General features: G+C 36.7%; 1 protein-coding gene across 1 annotated transcript; it reads left to right on the top strand.

Moving 5' to 3' along the window:
- Window positions 1–7,573: 7,573 nt before the first annotated feature.
- Window positions 7,574–7,972, top strand: LOC129507225 (60S ribosomal protein L31). Its single transcript, XM_055321546.1, has one exon. It carries the CDS (start codon window positions 7,595–7,597, stop codon window positions 7,970–7,972), a length of 378 nt encoding a protein of 125 aa, XP_055177521.1. The 5' UTR covers window positions 7,574–7,594.
- Window positions 7,973–18,742: the final 10,770 nt, after the last annotated feature.

The raw sequence follows: 18,742 nt of genomic DNA, 5'->3' as shown, positions 1-18,742 counted from the left end.
TATACAGAATTTCATTCTGCAGCATAATAAGGCTTCACACTGAATAATGCTACCATAAGGCAGTGTAATTACTGAAGGGCAGAAAATACACTTTCAGTTTATATCTAATCACAATACCACATTGTCTGCTTTGGAAAAAAAAAAGAATCGGGTGGGGGTGCAGCGTGTTGCTAGAAGGTGAGCGGGACCCTGGGGCGTATGTTGGTCCAGAGCTTATCAGAGTCCTGAGGAAAGGTGATGATGTGGGTGACTTGGTGGCCTCATCCAAGACCAGGTGCCGTCGGGGAGGTATGGGCTTCTTCCTCTGAGGATGTCTAGATGTTTCCACTCTTCTAAAATGGTTTGTTCTGCTCTATACTGACCTATTAAGATCAAGGCTAGGACACGGTGGTGAAATAAACAGCGGAGACAGCAGGCACTAAAAGAGAAAGAATCTGTCAAATCATCATCATTGATTGACTGGCCTATTGAAATGACTACAGAAGATTTTACTGTGTTTCTTGTTCGTACTTGATGCACTACAAATTGTTCCTTCCATTCTGCTATCTATTTCTCATCCACTCTAACATAATGTATGTTTATTATAAAATATTTGGAAACAGAGAAGTCTAGTGAGGAAAACCCTCAATTATTCTACTACCCAGAAAAAAAACAAACAACTGTTAATATTTTGGGAAATCTTTCTTTGTGGTGTGTACTTTATTTTGTTCCATTTCTCCCTGGGTAATAGAATAGAGTTTCCAAATACATAACCTTTTTGAGCAGTGGATATTAAAAATAATTCTCATTTGAAAGCAGTATATTTTAGGGTTATATTTTAGATACAGTGTAAGAAGCCTTTAGACTTAATAGTCCCTAGCCAAATGGTTCTCAAAAACACATGGGTACGGTGGAATCACCTGGAGAGCTTGTTAAAACACAGATTGCTGGGTCCCACACCCAGTTTCTAAATGTGTAGATATGGGGTGGGGCTGAGATTTTACATTGATAACAAGTTCCTAGGTGACTCTGATGCTGGTTTGGATACCACACTTTAAGAACCACTGCCTTTGAGTTGTGGGGAGTGCAGTTGAGATAACCACAAGAAATGCAAGCTCCCAGGACACCTGGAGAAATGCACAGATTTTTTGGGAGGTCTTGAAGATAGTATTATGTAACAATAAAGCAAATTCATTGAAATAATCTCATTAATAGGGTGGTAGCCAGAATAATAGTCCCTCAAATATGTTCATACTCTATCCCCCAGAACTTGTGATTGGCAAGAGAGAATTCGGTTGTAAGTGTAATTAAAGTTGTTGGGAGCATCTGGGTGGCTCAATCAGTTGGGCAACCAACTCTTAATTTCAGCTCTGGTCATGATCTTGGAGTCCTGGGATGGAGCCCTGTGTAGGGCTCCCTGCTGGTTGGGGAGTCTTCTGGAGGTTTTTCTCTCTCTATTCCTCTGCCCTTCCACACTTGCATGCATTCTCTGTCTCTGTCTCTGTCTCTTCTCTCTCTCTCTCAAATAAATCTTTAAAAAAATAAAGGAGCTAATCAACTGACCTTGAGATGGGGAAGTTGTTTTTGATTTTCTGGATGGACCCTGTATAATCACAAGAGTTCATACAAGTGAAAGAGCATAGTCAGTGTCAGAGTCAGAGATATGAGGATATTATGATGCTTTGAAGATGGAGGAAGGAAGCACAAGCCTAAATGTAGGTGGTGTCTTGTGATTGGAAAAGACAAGGATATAGATTCTCTTCTAGAATCTCCAGAAGGAATGCAGCCCTCTTGACATAAAGCCTTTTTTTTTTCCTGAGTAGATTCTAAGCCCAACATGGGGCTTGAAGTCACAACCCCAGAATCAAGAGTTGTGTGCTCTACCAACTGAGCCAGCCAGGCACCACCCCTACCACACTTCAGTTTTAGCCTAGTAAGACTAATTTAAGACTTAGGACCTCCAAACTATAAGATAATACATTTGTGTTGTTATAACCTACGAAGTTTATGGTAATTTGCTATAGCAGTAATGGGAAACTCACAAATAGCTAACCACTTAAACACATAGACACAACGCTATCACACATACATACACACAACGCTATCACTCATAGTTCCTGTCATTATTTCCTGAGCAACTTTCTTCATTAGTGTGTATTGTTTAGATTCACCTACCACCTGGATCCACCAGACCTGGGGAATCACCATTATCTCATGCCACTTATAAGGGAGGCTCAGAAGGAGTAGGCCAAGCCAGAGACCCGAGATCTGGTGTTCTTGGTCTGTTCCCTAGGTGGGTCTGGTTGATGGACACAAAGGCTGGAGCCTCCTCTGTTACCACCAGGAATAAGCAAGTTCATAAATATTTTCTAAGCGACACAAAGGTTAGTGGCAGAAAATTTCTGCCTAAAGCCTGGTAATTGTAGTGCACATAGTACGTTGAGAAACTTGGGCCAGAGTCTGCAGAGTTTGCCAAGGATTTGGGGAAGGATAAAGTATCATTTATTTTGGTCTTAGAGTCCCCAAGAGACCTTCTCCAGCTTTGGTTATAGCAAATATACTTAGCAGATGCCATTGATCTATGTGTCTCCTTCTGCCAATACCAATCTTGATTACTGTAACTCTGTAGTAAGTCTTGAAATTGGATAAGGTGATTCTTTTCACTTTATTTTTCTTTTTCAGAACTATTTTAGCTTTTCTAGTTCCTTTTCTTTTCCATATGCATTTTAGAATAATCTTGTCTATATCTACAAAAAATCTGGCTGGTATTTTAAAGGGAATTGCATTGAAACTGTATACCATTTGGGGAGAATTGACATCCTTACTATGTTGAATCTTCCAATCTGTGAAGTGAACAGGGTTTGTCTCTCCATTTATTTAAGTCTTTCATCAACATACAAGCCATGTAAATATTTTGTTAGATTTGGACTAAAGGATTTCCTTTTATTTTGAGGAAAATAGCTATACCGTAATACCCAGTGGGATGTATGAGGAAAAAGCCCAAGACACTTACCAACTCAGGTCCCAAAATACCTACGTTTTTTTCTTTCTCTCCACCTTTCAGAGTCTATATATATATATATATATATATATATATATATATATATATATTTTATATATTGTCCTGGGTATTTGTGCTTAGGGGATCAGGGAAAAGTACATTTACTCCATCTTCCCAGAAATGGAAGTCTTGGTGTATTTTTAATAGTCATGACCAGATAATTAATTCCAACCTCTATGTCATCTCAGCTTTGGTGTCTTGATTTTCTTATTCCATGTAAGTTAAGACTATCCTGGTTGTTCTCTCCATCCTGGAAATTTTAATATTATGTTTTGAGATTCTGCATCCTGTTTAAACCATATGGAGAATGTTGATTTTTTAAAAATATTTTATTCACTTATTCATGAGCAACATAGAGAGGCAGAAACACAGGCAGAGGGAGAAGAAGGCTACTTATGGGGAGCTTGATGTATGACTCAATCCCAGGACCCCACGATCACAACCTGAGCCAAAGGCAGATGCTCAACCATTGAGCCACCCAGGTGCCCCAAGTATGTTGATATTTTTGTCTTAATAGACAGTTGACCCTGTTAAGGTTGCAGCTTCAGATCTGCCTTCTATGGGTATGGTTCCAGTGTCAGTCTAAATTACAAAGGCTTTGTTGCACTCCTAATATCTGTTCTGTGTGTGCTATGCAGTGGCCAGTCTGGTATCTGGGTTGGTGATCTATTCTGTAATTCAGTTGTCAAAGTCTAGGTATGCTATTGAGGGTCAAATCAATGTATGCACCACTGGTGGGTAAACCCAGGATTTTGTAAATGACTGTAAGGAGTCAATTTTCTGAACTCTTTATGATCTTCCTAATACTTTCTTGCCCTCCAAGCCTCTCCCTTTTTGATCTTGTGGACAAAAAGTTGTGGCTTAATTATTTTTCAGTGATGGTGCCACATCTCAGGTGAAATGTACTGTGTAGAAGAGGAAAAAGTATTAGGATTTTTCCAACTCTTTTAGGAATCTTCCAGTTGGAGAGGAAGGTTACCCTTGGAATTTTTGCTACTCATTGTTGCCCTTGATGCCACTGCTGCTATTGCTATGAGATAGGTTGATAGTGGGGCACAAAAGAACATAGAGAAAAAGGAAAAAATGGAGTTTCTCTTGTTCTCTCTGAATTTTAGGGATTCTTTATTTTGTTCTTTGAGCCAGTCATAGATAGATTTTCCTGGAGCTTTCTCTATGTATACCCTGGTGCCCATATCTAGGTTTTGGGCTATGTGGAATTCAGGCTGAAAATAAAAACAAAAATGAAAGCCACTATTGTATGTTTACTTCTAAAAACATTTCATTGTGCTAATGTGAATTATATATCTCCCAGAGAAAAAATTGCAGTTTGCAGCATTGTCCTAAGATGGCTATTTCCCTGGGCCCCCTCTTAGAGGGATAAGAAGTCCCAAGAATCAAGGATGTGTGCCCATCCTTAGCCCACCTCTCTTTCTAGACTATGCTCCAGATACCAGGACCCTGGAATGCATCACTCAGTTTGCCCAAGTGTGCTTCCAGAACCTGAAGAAAGGCAACTTTAGCAGATCTTCCACCAGAAAGCAGTTTTCTTACCAGTGTGCCTGAGGCAAAGAGCAGCTGTTTGGAGAGGAGAAGGGTATAAATAGGATATGGAGGCATAGGTTGGGGTGTACAGGCTTCTTGGCCTGGTGGGATGAGAATGGATATAGACTGGGGACTCTTTTCACCAGACACGCTCTGGTGTAAACACTGGGTACTCTAGAATTTCTAAATGTGAACCTGGTCTTCCATATAATATGGGGGGTATCTTTGTCAGTGGAAGGATAAAAGGATAGAGCATACTTTAACAGTTTATTAGCTTGATTATCATATTTATATTTAGATATACAATGTCTTTATATACATCTTTATATTTAGATATCTTTATATCTATCTATATATATATATCTTTATATACATCTTTATATTTAGATATCACCTAATTAGAGTGGCCAATTGTCTGGGTTTGCTGAAGACTTTCTCACTTTAGCACTGAATGTCCCATGTCCCAGGACATAGTTGATCACCTACCCCAGTTCTTGAAAATGTTAGAAGTGCATCTGGTTGTATAAAGCATTTCCTAGATGTAATTTATCTTGAAATCCTTCCCTTTGAACTCCCATGCCAACCTCAGTAGCATTTGAAATAAACTAGTGTAGAGACAAGTGAAATGTGTCATAGAGAAGCACATCTTAGGGAGAAACATCCTTTCAGTCCATATTTTCCACTGATTGAACATTGGCAAAACTTTCCTACTCAGAGTGTTTAAGGCTATTGTAATTATGTTTTCAGTTAGGAAGTTCATTTTATAACTACATTATAACTAGGAATAGCAAAAATAATCTCACATTTTTATTGAATCCTACAAAGTGCTAAATCCTGTGCTAGGTGTTTTGCATGCATAGCTTCTAATCCTAATAACTCTATGGCGGAGACTTGATCCCAGAATCCTGGGATCACAACCAGAGCCAAAGGCAGATACTCAACCACTGAGCTACCCAGGTGCCCCCAAAAGTGAGATTCTTAAATTGAATCTTGATCTCTAAAGATTCCACACTATGATAGTATACTTAGAAAAATATCAGATCTGACTTTCCAGGGACTAAACCAAGATGAGGAGGAGTGAGTATTTATTATACACTCCAGTTACTCAAAATTACTCCTGCAATTGTGTCAACAAAGGTAGCATACCCTTTATTTTTTAAAATTTCATAGTTAGGGCTTTAAAAAAGTGCCAACACTTTGAATTTAAGAAAATTTGTTCTCCAAAATCCCAGTTTCTTTTAAACAAATGGTGTCAAAATATAAAAGGCTTGTTATTCAGGCCTTCCTTTATATCTTTCAGTAAAATTATTCAGTTTTATTATATGGGTTCTTATGCAGGTATTATTTTTTGTTGTCAATATAAAAAAGATTTCTGTTATATTTTAAAAAGCAGTGGATTTTAAGCCATATTCCATGGGCCCCTATCATTCTTAGGAGTCTCTTGGAAGAAGGGACAGGAACAAGTAGGCTGGACTCTGGGATCTTCACCCCTGCTTCAGCCAAGCAGTACCATGTTTGTTTACATTTTGAGATTCCAGATAAACTTTTGTTTAAAGTTCTTTGTTGAAAGAACTGTAAGTAAAATGTAGGTTTAATTAGTTCTTATTACATATTATACCAGAAAGCTATTGCATTTGAGATATTTATTTTTAACAGCTTTATTTAGATATAGTTAACATATCATACAATTCTCTCATTTAAAGTGTACAATTCAATGGCTTTTAGTATATTCATAGAGCTATACATTCATCACCACAATGAATTTTAGAATATTTTCATTATCCAAAAAGAAACCCCACATCTTTTAGCCATTACTCTCCAGTCCTCACATTGTCCTCAGTCCTGGGCAATCACCAATCTACCATTTGCCTTTTTAGATTTGCCTGGTTGCCATTTCATGTAAATAGAATAAAACAATATATGGTCTTTTGTCACTGCCTTCTTTTACTTAGCATAATGTTTTAAAAATTCATCCATGCTTAACATGCGTCAGTACTGTACTTCATTCCTTTTTCTTACTCAATAATCTATTTATGGATATACCACATTTTATTTCTCAGTTTATCAGTTAACAGACATTTGGGTTATTTCTATTTTTTGGTTATGAACAGTGCTGCTATGAACAATTCACGTATAAGTTATTGTGCGGATGTGTGTTTTTATTTCATTTTGGGTATATGTCTGTAAATGGAATTATTGGATCATATGGAAACTCTATATTTAATCATTTAAGGAACTACCAGATTGTTTTTTGCAAAGCCAGCTGTACCATTTATATTCCTCCTAATAGTATATAAGTTCCAATTTCTCTGATTCTTGTATCTGACTGCTTAGGTAAGCCATCATGCTAATTTTAATAGTTTATCACTTTTCTTTGCTTTTATAGTTGATAGTGATATCAGTTCTAAATAATTTCAAATATTCATGTCTTATTGCATTGGACACAAATTTTATATTAATTTAAAATAATGTTTCTAGAACACCTCAGTCTTGTTACTGATTTTGCTAAAATTGCCACTAGGGCACTGGCCCTCAAATTTAGGTACATATTGGAATCATCTAAGGAGTTAAGAAAAAGAAAAAATGCTAATGACTGGATCTCAGCCTTAGGAAGTCTCATTAGTATGGCTTGGGCATTGGAACTTTTAAAAACCCTCTAGGTGATTCAAATGGGAGGCAAAATTTTAGAACCACTGCTGTAGTGCTCACAGACCTCCGTCATATCATTTGTCTCATTAAACTATAATTATTGATTTCTTTTGTCTATTTAGGGTCTTTAGGAGCAGGATTTATGTTTTCTTTCACTTTCAGATTTATTTCCCATTGATTTTTTCCTCTAGCACTGATCTTTACATTATTACTCATATCTTTTTTGACACCATATCCTCAATGTCAGTATGGTGCCTGAGAAGTGGTAAGAACTTAAGAAAAGGTTCTAAATGAAGATAAGGGTCAAATGAGATCCTTAGTCTAAAATAGGGATTGCATCCTTTCCAACTAGGGCCCGGCAGAATGGCTCCCGCAAAGAAGGGTGGCGAGAAGAAGAAGGGCCGTTCTGCCATCAACGAGGTAGTGACCAGAGAATACACCATCAACATTCACAAACGTATCCATGGAGTGGGTTTCAAGAAGCGCGCCCCTCGGGCACTCAAAGAGATCCGGAAATTTGCCATGAAGGAGATGGGAACTCCAGATGTGCGCATTGACACCAGGCTCAACAAAGCTGTCTGGGCCAAAGGAATAAGGAATGTTCCATATCGTATCCGTGTGCGGTTGTCCAGAAAACGTAACGAGGATGAAGATTCACCAAACAAGCTCTACACGCTGGTTACCTACGTACCCGTCACCACTTTCAAAAATCTACAGACTGTTAATGTGGATGAGAACTAATCACTGATTGTCAAATAAAGGTATAAAACTGCAAAAATAAAATAAAATAAAATAGGGATTGCAACAATTTATTTTTAGGGCAAGTCTTGGGGACAGAGTCGAGAGTACTTCTGGGGAAAATCAGACATGAAGAAGTTTGACTTTAATTGTCCTTGGTCTGGTGTGTATGGTTAGAAAATCATAGGTTTTCTATTGTGTTTCTACCAAAAGTTCATGCTTCTAGTCAGGCATATGTGGTTTATGCTATCTTTAAGTTAAGTAAGACTTGATGTTTTTTTCTCTCCATTTCTTCCACTTTTCAGAAAACAAAGAAAACTCTCTTTTGGTCCAGCATCTATGGACATACACATTTAGTTAAGAGACTAAGGTTTGGACATTTGGCAGCAAAACTAAAAACAAAACAAAACAAAACAAAAAACAACAATGAAAAGCAACTGGTTTTCCTTTTCATGATCAAGGAAAATCAGATGAAAACAGAAGGATTGTTTTTGTCTTGCTCTCTGCTATTCTTTCATTCTTTATAATGAACTGGGCAATACATAGAAAAAGTATTTCAGAATTACATAGACTTTATTTTTTTCTACTTTTCCACAGTTAGTACAATTAAAGTGAAGAAACTACTTTATGTTTAAGATAGAAATTTCGTTAATTAGAAATGCATTCAAGTATAGAAAAGTTCAATTGCAAGTATAGAACAAAAATAACTTCTATCTTCTCATCTAATAATAAAGTTGGAGGTGAATGGTTGTTAGCATTTGTTATGCTACTAAATAATCCCACTGGGAACATATCCAAACCTTCCTAGTTTCAGCAAGTTGACTTATTTCCATGCATATTACCTACCTCATAGTAGCAAGGTAGTTGGTGAAGATCAGAGAGCTAGTCTATCTTCAAAGCAGAGAAGGACAAAGAATAGCACCAACAGTATCTGAAGCCCCTTTCCCTCTTTCAAAAATCAGAATACAAAGCTTTTCAAGGGGCATCTGGGTGGCTCAGTCGGTTAAGCATCTGCCTTTAGCTCAGGTCATGATGACAGGGTCCTGGATAGGAGACCCATCTTGGGCTTTCTTCTCAGCAGGGAGCCTGTTTCTCCTCCTCCCTCTGTGTGCTGCTCCACGTACTTTTGTGTTCTCTCTCTCTCTTTCTCTGTCAAATCAATCAATCCTTTCTTTCTTTTTTTTTAAGATTTTATTTATTTATTCATGAGAGACACAGAGAGGCAGAGCGAGAGAGGCAGAGACACAGGCAGCGGGAGAGGCAGGCTCCATGCAGGGAGCCCGACACAGAACTCGATCCCAAGACCCTGGGATCACCGCCTGGGCTGACGGCGGCGCTAAACCGCTCAGCCACCAGGGCTGCCTTCTTTTCTTTTTTTCCTTTCTTTTTCTTTCTTTCTTTCTTTCTTTCTTTCTTTCTTTCTTTCTTTCTTTCTTTCTTTCTTTCTTTCTTTCTTTCTCTCTCTCTCTCTCTCTCTCTCTCTTTCCTTTCTTTTCTTTCGGAAAAAAAGCTTTTCAAAAAACTTACAGGAAATTTCATTGTTATTGGTCAGAAATGTGGTACATGGCTAGTCCCATGAACAAGGGAGATTGAAAAATTGAGTATCCCACTTGGGACTGGGAACATAGTTGTCTCAAACCAAGATGAGCTTTATTAGCAAGGAATAATTAGGGAATAAGTATTGAGAAAGCAAATAACAATGCCTAACTCAGGCATTTTTTTAGTTTAAACATATTTTTTAAAGTTTTCTCTTATTGGTTCTTCTTAGTTTCCAATTTACTCTTCTCTATCATACTTTTAAAGGTTAATATTCCTTAAATCTTGGTTCTAGCTACCTTATTTTTCATTTGGTACTCTCCACTTAGGTAATAGCATCCACTCCCATAAACTTGATTCTCTATGACTCATAAATTTATGTCCTCATCCAAGAACTCTCCTATAAGCTCCAGAATTAAATATATGTATTTGTACATTTAAATATATGTATTTAATAAAAAAATGGGCTGAATAATTATTTGTGTCTGTCTCTACTGAAAGGGCTGGTACCATGTCTCTTAATCTCTGCTCTATCTCATTGTCTAGCCCAGTAACTTCTACATTGTGGGTGCTCATAAAATATTTCATAGATGAATGAGGATATTTTCTAAGCTATTGACAATGGGACGCATCCCTAGCCACCTGCTGGTATGGGTGGCATGGTAAATAGTGCAAGTTGATTTCTGCAGGGACCAGTAGAGTCCTGAGAACTTCAATCATGACACTGGAGATAACTTTTATGGGTCTTTGGATGACCACTCTGTACCATATGGCAAAGAAACCCCTGGAGAAGCAGCTTTCACCATGCTTTTTATGGCCAACTGTTCCTTCAATGTTATAATGAAAGTCTAAAAAATAAAAATGTTCACAATGTCTGAGACTAAAATATAGAAACAAGTTATTCTGGAGCTGTGACAGAGCCCATTTGAACTCACAATACTGGATCAAACATAAACTTTCCTTCCCCATGAGAATGGACAGTCACTAAAGTTATGAAAAGACTTAGAATCACAGAAAAAGGCAATAAGGGCAGAAGTACATTTTGATACTGATTAGAACCAAGATATAGGAGCAAATATAAGAAAATCTTAAATTGTAATGAGATTAGAGAGAGCATTATGTTTATAAAAAAAACACAACAATTTGAAATCTTTTTTATATGGGATGCCTAGGTGGCTCAGCGGTTGAGAGTCTGCCTTCAGCTCAGGGCATGATCCGGGTCCAGGGATTGAGTCCTGCATTGGACTCCCTGCAGGGAGCCACTTTCTCCCTCTGTCTGTGTCTCTGCCTCTGTGTTTCTCATGAATAAATACATAACATCTTTTTTTTTAAAAAGTATTTTTTATAATTGAAAGTTCTGGTGAAATTTTTAAATTTCAGGAATGAAAATCCCCCCTCAAATATATAGTCAGAAAAAAATACATAAAAAGGAAAATAAAATCATTGGGCTTCTCATTTGAAATCCTAAATACCAGAATAAATCATGAAGAATAGAAAAAAGAAAAAATGGTGTTGGGGAAACTAGATATCCACATGGAAATGAATGAAATTGAGCCACTTTCTGACACCATGCATAAAAATAAACTCAACATAATTAAAGATATAAATGTAACACCTGAAACAATATCCATTCATCTGGTGAGGGACATAGTGGCTATATGATGGCAAATTGAATTTAAATAAAAAAAAAACCATAGGGGATCCCTGGGTGGCGCAGCGGTTTGGCGCCTGCCTTTGGCCCAGGGCGCGATCCTGGAGACCCGGGATCGAATCCCACGTCGGGCTCCCGGGTGCATGGAGCCTGCTTCTCCCTCTGCCTGTGTCTCTGCCTCTCTCTCTCTCTGTAGCTATCATAAATAAATGAAAAAAAAATAAAATTAAAAAAAAAAAAACCATAAAACTTCCAAAAGAAAACATAGGCAGTAATCTCTCAGACATTGGTCTTGGCAATGTATTTATGAATGTGTCTCCTCAGGCAAGAGAAACAAAAATAAACTATTGGGACTACACCAAAATAAAAAGCTTGGGCACAGAAAAGCAAATCATCAACCAAACAAAAAGGCAATCTAACTGAATGGGAGAAGATAGTTTTTTTTATATAAATTTATTTTTTATTGGTGTTCAATTTGCCAACATATAGAATAACACCCAGTGCTCATCCCATCAAGTGCCCCCCTCAGTGCCCGTCACCCTGTCACCCCCACCCCCCGCCCACCTCCCCTTCCACCACCCCTAGTTTGTTTCCCAGAGTTAGGAGTCGGGAGAAGATAGTTGTAAATGACATATGTGATAAGGGATTAATATCCAAAATATATAAAGATCTCAACATCAAAAAACCCCACAAACAATCCAATTAAAATATGGGCAGAGGACCTGAATAGACAATTTTCCAAGGAAGACATCCAGATGGCTAACAGATATGAAAAGATGCTCAACATCACAGATCATCAGGGAAATGCAAATCAAAACCACAGTGAGATATCACTTCACATCCGTTAGTATGGCTAGTATCAAAAAAGACAAGAAATAGCAAGTGTTGGTAAGCAAGGAGAAAAGGGAACTGTTGTGCACTGTTGATGGGAACAAAAATTGGTGCAACCACTGTGGAAAACAGTAAGGAGTTTCCTCAAAAATTAAAAATAGAGGGGTGCCTGGGTGGCTCAGTCAGTTAAGTGTCTGCCTTTGGCTCAGATCATGATCCCGGGGTCCTGGGATAGAGCCCAATGTCAGGCTCCTTGCTCAGTGGGGAACTTGGTCCTCCCTCTCCAGCTGCCTACCACTCCCCCTGCTTGTGCTATTTGTCAAACAAAAACAAATAAATCTTAAATAGAAAATTTAAAAAGAATTAAAAATAGAAATACCATATGATACAGTAATTCCACTACTTGTTCTTTACCCAAATGAAAATGCAAAGATATATACAATATTGTATTTACTGCAGCATTATTTACAATAGCCAAGATGTGAGAGCAACCCAAATGTACATCCATAGATGAATGGATAAATAAGATGTAGCATATACATGTATATAATGGAATATTACTCAGCCATAAAAAGCATGAGATTTTGCCATTTGCAACAACATGGATGGACTTAAAAGGTATTAATCTAAGTGAAATAAATCAGAAAAAACAAATATGTGATTTCACATATATGTGGAATCTAAAAAACATAAGAACAAACAAGCAAAAAGCAAACAGACTCTTAAATACAGAGAGCAAACTGGTGGTTGCCAGAGGGTAGGTGGGTAGGGAGGATATAGGCAAATGAGTGAAGGGGGTTAAGAGGTACAAACTCACAGAGGTGGAAAGTACAGCATAGGGAATACAGCAAATAATATTGTTATAATGTTGTATGGTGATGGATGGTGATTTCACTTATAGTAAGCGTAGAGTAATGTATAGAATTATCAATTCACTATGTTATACATTTGAAACTAATACAACATTGTATGTCAACCGTACTTCAAACTGCAGCCCCCCAAAATTAGAAAAAAAGGCAAAAATTAATTTTATTCAAAATATGAATTTCTATAAACTCCACCAGTTATACGAATTTAACCAGATACACAAACCTGTGATAAGGTTAGTAGAGAGAAAGGATCACATAAATACATGATCTTAGGAAATATCACCATCTAAAAAGAGGAGATTAAAAAATTTTAAAGAAAACACCATGTAAAACATGATCCTAATAAAACTTCTGGATAAAATGGATGATTTTCTGGGGAAATAAATAAAAATTGATTCAAAGAAGATGAAAATCTGAGTGGAAGAAATAATAATTTTAAAAACTGTCACAGAATTTTCCAAAATAAGCATGCTAAGTTCAGATGATTTCTTTTTTAAAGATTTATTTATTTATTTGAGAGAGAGAGAGAGAGAGAGAACAGGAGGGAGGCGTAGAGGGTGAGAGAATCTGAAACAGACTCTCCTCTGAGTGCAGAGCCTGACACAGGGCTCAATCTCATGACCTGAGCCAAAACCAAGAGTTGGATGCTTAACTACTGTGCCACCCAGATGATTTTTTAAAAAAGATTGATTGATTGATTTTAGAAGGAGAGGGAGGGAGAGGAGGGGGTAGGGGCAGAGGGAGAGAATCTTTAAGCAGACTCCCCTCTGAGTGAGGACCCTGGCATGGGGCTCGATCTCATGTCTCTTTAGATCATGACCTGAGCTGAAACCAAAAGTAGGAAACTTAACCAACTGAACCACCCATGTGTCCCTAGGACCAGATGATTTTTAAAGAAAATTTCAATACACTTACAAGAAACGTATACTATTTTCTTTGCTATTTAAACTGCCCAAGCATAGAAAAAAGGGTGAAATTTCCAATTCATTTTACAAGTTTGTCATGAACCCGATGTCAAAGTTTAATGGTAAAAGTGGTACACATATCTACAAAAACTGAGGAACAATAATATTTAACTGAATATAAATAAACTACTGGCAAATAAATTCAGGAATGTATTAAAAAGGTAATACATCTTATAGGAGTCAGCATTTTTCATAGAAACAGAACCAATAGGACACACAGACACACATTTATCATAAGGGATTGGCTCCCATAGTCATGGAGGTTGATAGGTCCCAAGAATTGCAGTAGCAAACTAAAGTCCCAGGAGACCTGGTGTAGATCCAGTCTGAGTCTGAGGACAGAGAACCAGGACAGCTGATAGTGTAAGTTCCATTCCAAAACTTGGCAAGTTTGAGGCCCAAGAACCAATATTTTAGTTAGAGTCTGATGGTGAGAAAAGACTGATGTCCCAGTTCGAGGTAGTCAGCCAGAGTTCTTAGCCAGGGTTGCCTCAACAAAATACCAGAGACTAGGTGAATTAAATAACAAAAAAATTTTCTCTCATTTTTAGAAGCTTAAAGTTCAAAATCAAGGTGCTACCATGATCTGTTGCTGGTGAGAGCTCTCTTCCCATCTTATAGACGACCACCTTCTTGTTATGTCTTCAGATGGCAAGGAAGGTAAGAGAGCAAGCTCCATGGTGTTCCTTCTTATAAGGGCACTGATCCCTTTATGAAGGCCCCACCCTAAGAATCTCATCTAAACCTAGTTAACTCCCAAAGGGATCATCTTCCAATACCATCACAATGGAGGTTAGAGCTTCAATTTAGGAATTTGGGGAGGACATAAATGAGTCCATAGCACATCTTAGCTAAGTAGGATTTGCACCAGAAGCATAAAGATGATTCAGGAGTTGGAATATTTTGATTAAATTAATTAAATTAAAAGGTTAAACAGAGCATTTCAATTAATGCCAAAGATATGTTAAGATTTATCTGTTTCTTCTATAGGATTATAGGGACTCTTTCTGAAACTAAAAGCACTTTAAGAGTGCAATACTACAGGTAAAAAAACAGAAACAAGTGTACTCACTACCATTGCTATTAGATTTTTTGGGAATGTTCCAGCCAGAGTAATAAGAAAAGAAAAAGCAGCAAGTGAGCTAGAAAGACAAAAATTGTCATTGTTTGCAGATTATGTAATTATCTAATAGGAAAACATTAAGGGTTATCTAAGATTTATTGAAATACTAAAATTTAGTAAGTGACCATATATGGATAAATGAAAACAAAAATCAATAGTTTTCCTATGCCAATGGTAATCAGAAAATATGAAAAAAAATTCAGTTTGTAATGTAAATAACAATAAAAGTATAAACCACCTAGGGATAAACTTGTAGGAAATATGCAAGACATACGTGAGAACACTTCAGAACTACTGAAGGCATAAAAGGAGATTGTGTTTTTAGAAGGATAAACTCAACTCAGAGATTCTGAGTTACACGTAGTAGCTGCTCTCCAGGATAACATATTTTAAAGTAAACAACCTTACGCAGCTTTTAAGATCTTTTTTCCTTGGTGTTCTGAAATTTCACAAGGAAAGGCCTAGGTGAAATTCTACTTTTCATTCATTTTGCTCAGGGCTGAGTGTGCTCTTTCAGTTTAAAGGTTGTTGCCTCTCCAGTGTTTAGAAATTTTATTCTTTGATAATTTCTTCCCTTCTGTTTTCATTTTTGGAGATTCTTATTATTTGGTTGCTGAACCTTGTGGATTATGTTTCACCATTTATAACAGCAACATAATATATGTTATGAATAAATCTAACAAAAGATATATGTAAAATGATAACCTTAGGAGAAGCCATGTGAATGGTAGACCTAGATCTTTTATATTATTTTTGCTACTTTTCTGTGAATCTAAAGTTATTCCAAAATGGAAAGCTCATTGAAAAAAGATAGCAAGAAAGTATAACACATTATCAAAAAATACTAAAGGAAGCTGAAACAAAGGGAAAGATAACATTGTATTTATGAACTGGAGGACCCAATAATGTAAACATGTCAGTTTCTCCCCAATTTTCCATAGATTCAGCATAGTTTCAATAAAAATATGAACAGGATTTTTGAAGGAATTTGACAAGCTGATGCATAAATTTATATAGATGAACAAAGACCCAAGAGTAGCCATGAGTAGCCAAAACACTCTAAAAGTAAGAGGAGGTAGGACTTGTTTTTCAGATATCAATAATTATTATAAAAGTATTAAGGCAGCCCGGTGGCTTAGTGGTTTAGCGCCACCTTCAGGCCAGGGCATGATCCTGGAGACCTTGGATGGAGTCCCACCTCAGGCTCCCTGCATGGAGCCTGCTTCTCCCTCTGCCTGTGTCTATGCCTCTCTCTCTCTCTCTCTCTCTGTTTCTAATAAATAAATAAAGTCTTTAAAAAAAGTATTAAAGTATCTACAATTAAGATAGTGTGGTAATGGTTCAAGGATTGAAAAACAGATGAATGGAACTTAAGATAGGGCCCAGAACTAGACATTTAATTATGTGGAATCTTGATATTGACACATGATAGTAGGTTGACTAGTATACCCTCCAAAATTCATGTTCTACCTAAAACCCTAGAATATGACCTGATTTGGAAATAAGGTCTTTGCAGATACAATTAAAGATCTAGAGAGCTGGGCCCCTAACTCTAATACTGGTGCCCTTTCAAGGAGAGGAGACGACAGTGTGAAGTGTGAGATGGAGACAGAGATTGGAGTGATGCATCTACAAGCCAAGGAACACCAAGGATTGTGGGCAACCACCACAAGCTAGGAGAGAGGCAAAGAATGATCTCTTCCACAGAGCCTCTGGGAGGAACCAACCCTGTTGACATCTTGATTTCTGACTTCTGTTTTCCAAAACTGTGAAACAATAGATTTCTGTCATTTTAAGCCACTGAGTGATTAATTTATTACAGCAGCCCTATTACAAATCAATGGAGAGAGGAGACAGAAATATAACATAAATGATAAGATATATCTTCACAAAGAATTTGGAGAAAATGGAATTAGATCTCTAAATTACACTATATATATATAGTGTAATATATATATTTGAATATATATATATTCAATATATATATATTTGAAGTCCCTGATGTGGTAGCAGAACTTTGAAACATATTTATCAGAAATACAGGAGATGTGTTTTTACCTCAAGATAGAGAAAATGCTAACTAAAAAATTGATAAAGTTGATCGTTTTAACTTTGAGAGCCTCTTTTTTATCAAACCACATTATCAATAAAATGAAAAGATTAGCCCCAAACTTAGAAAAGATAGTCACATAGCAAACTATTGACTAAGTGTCATCATCTAGAATATATAAAGAACTCTTACAAGTTAATAAGATTAGTAAGCTAAAACCTAATAGAAAAATAAGCAAATCACATAAGCTGGATTTTATATAGGAAACATAAATGTTGAATATATTGAAAGATACTCAACTTCATTCAAAGGTATAGAAATGTAAATTAAGATAGTGAAGTATCATTTTACTCCTATTGAAGAGGAAAATATTAGGAATTCTGACCATACCAAGGATCTATGTAACTCAATGGAAAGTTTTATATCCTGCAGAATGTTTATCATTTAAGAAAACAATTTAATGATTTGGTTTTATCATATAAAGTTGCACATTCTTACATGCTATGACCTAGCAGTTCCACACCTGGGCATAAGAATGTATATTCTAGAGAGATTTTTGCATTCATGCACCAGGAAACAGGCATAAGAGTGCTTATAGCACTAGAGATTTTAGTAGCAAAAAAGTTAAACAACCCAAATGTAGACCGACAGGAGAATGAAAAGTAAAATACAGCATATTTTAATGATAATAATGTTATGCAGTAGAAGGAAACAATGAACTATAGTTACATGCAACAAAATTGATAAATCTTCAGACCTAAAATTGAGTGGAAAAAAGTCACAGAAAACAAAGTACAGTACAATAATGATGATGGTAAATAATCGCATAGCAGTTACTCTGCGCCAGACTCATTCTAAGCATTGTATATGTATTGCTTCATTCAATCGTCATGACAACCCTCTGAAGGTGATATTATTATCTCCATTTTGCAGATGAGGAAGCTGAGTCTCTAAGAAGTAAGCAACTTGTGTGGCTTTACCAGTTTGGAAGTGATAGGGCATGAAATAAATGAGAATCCTGCCTTTAATCACTGTGCTGCCTCTCAATCTAGCCTTATGTTTATCTATCCCTCCCTACCAACCTGTCAGTATAATGTCATTTTATTAGGTTTAAAGACAAGTAAAACTATTGTTTAAGGATACATTCATATGTACAAAAAGTAAAATTTCAAAAACAAAGTCATAACACAAAATTCACAATTGCATTTAGCTCTGATTGGGAGGTAGGTAGTGGGAGCAGAGCAGGAATAAGCAGACTGGTGATGCTCTGCTGGAGTTGGGCTCACTGGTGTTAATGCGATTATTGTAACTTACATCTTATGTTACACGTATTCTTTCATATATGTCAGATGTTATGCAATATAAATTATAAAAATAGTTTCTGTAGACTTTTCCCTCATGCTCTCCATTTCTGTCTTTTGCTTAACTTTACGGATTTCTTTTTCTTTCAGCTATTTTACAGCACTTTTAATTTACACAATCATATTTTTAATTCCCAAGATTTCTTTCTTGTTTCCTAGTTGCTCCTTCATTCTAGCAGCCTAAACTTACTTTGCAGTTGCAGCATCTTCTGGAATCTTTCTAAGGAAATTCACTGGGGTTTTTTAAAAGCCTTCTACTGTTCTCTGAGTTGTTTCTGTTTTCCCTGGACCAGTTCAGATTTGTTATCTTGGTCCTTTCTCATGCAGGCAATTGTTTTCCTCATTGGTCTGCTAGATTTTGGTTATGAATGAAAAATTAGGTGATGA

Source organism: Nyctereutes procyonoides, unplaced genomic scaffold (genome assembly GCF_905146905.1).
Source record: "Nyctereutes procyonoides isolate TBG_1078 unplaced genomic scaffold, NYPRO_anot_genome, whole genome shotgun sequence".
Classification (NCBI taxonomy): domain Eukaryota; kingdom Metazoa; phylum Chordata; class Mammalia; order Carnivora; family Canidae; genus Nyctereutes; species Nyctereutes procyonoides.
This window is presented reverse-complemented; position numbering and strand designations above follow the sequence as displayed.

Coding starts and splice junctions, on each gene's coding strand:
- LOC129507225 (XM_055321546.1), top strand. CDS start 7,595: ATGGCTCCCGCAAAGAAGGGTGGCGAGAAGAAGAAGGGCCGTTCTGCC.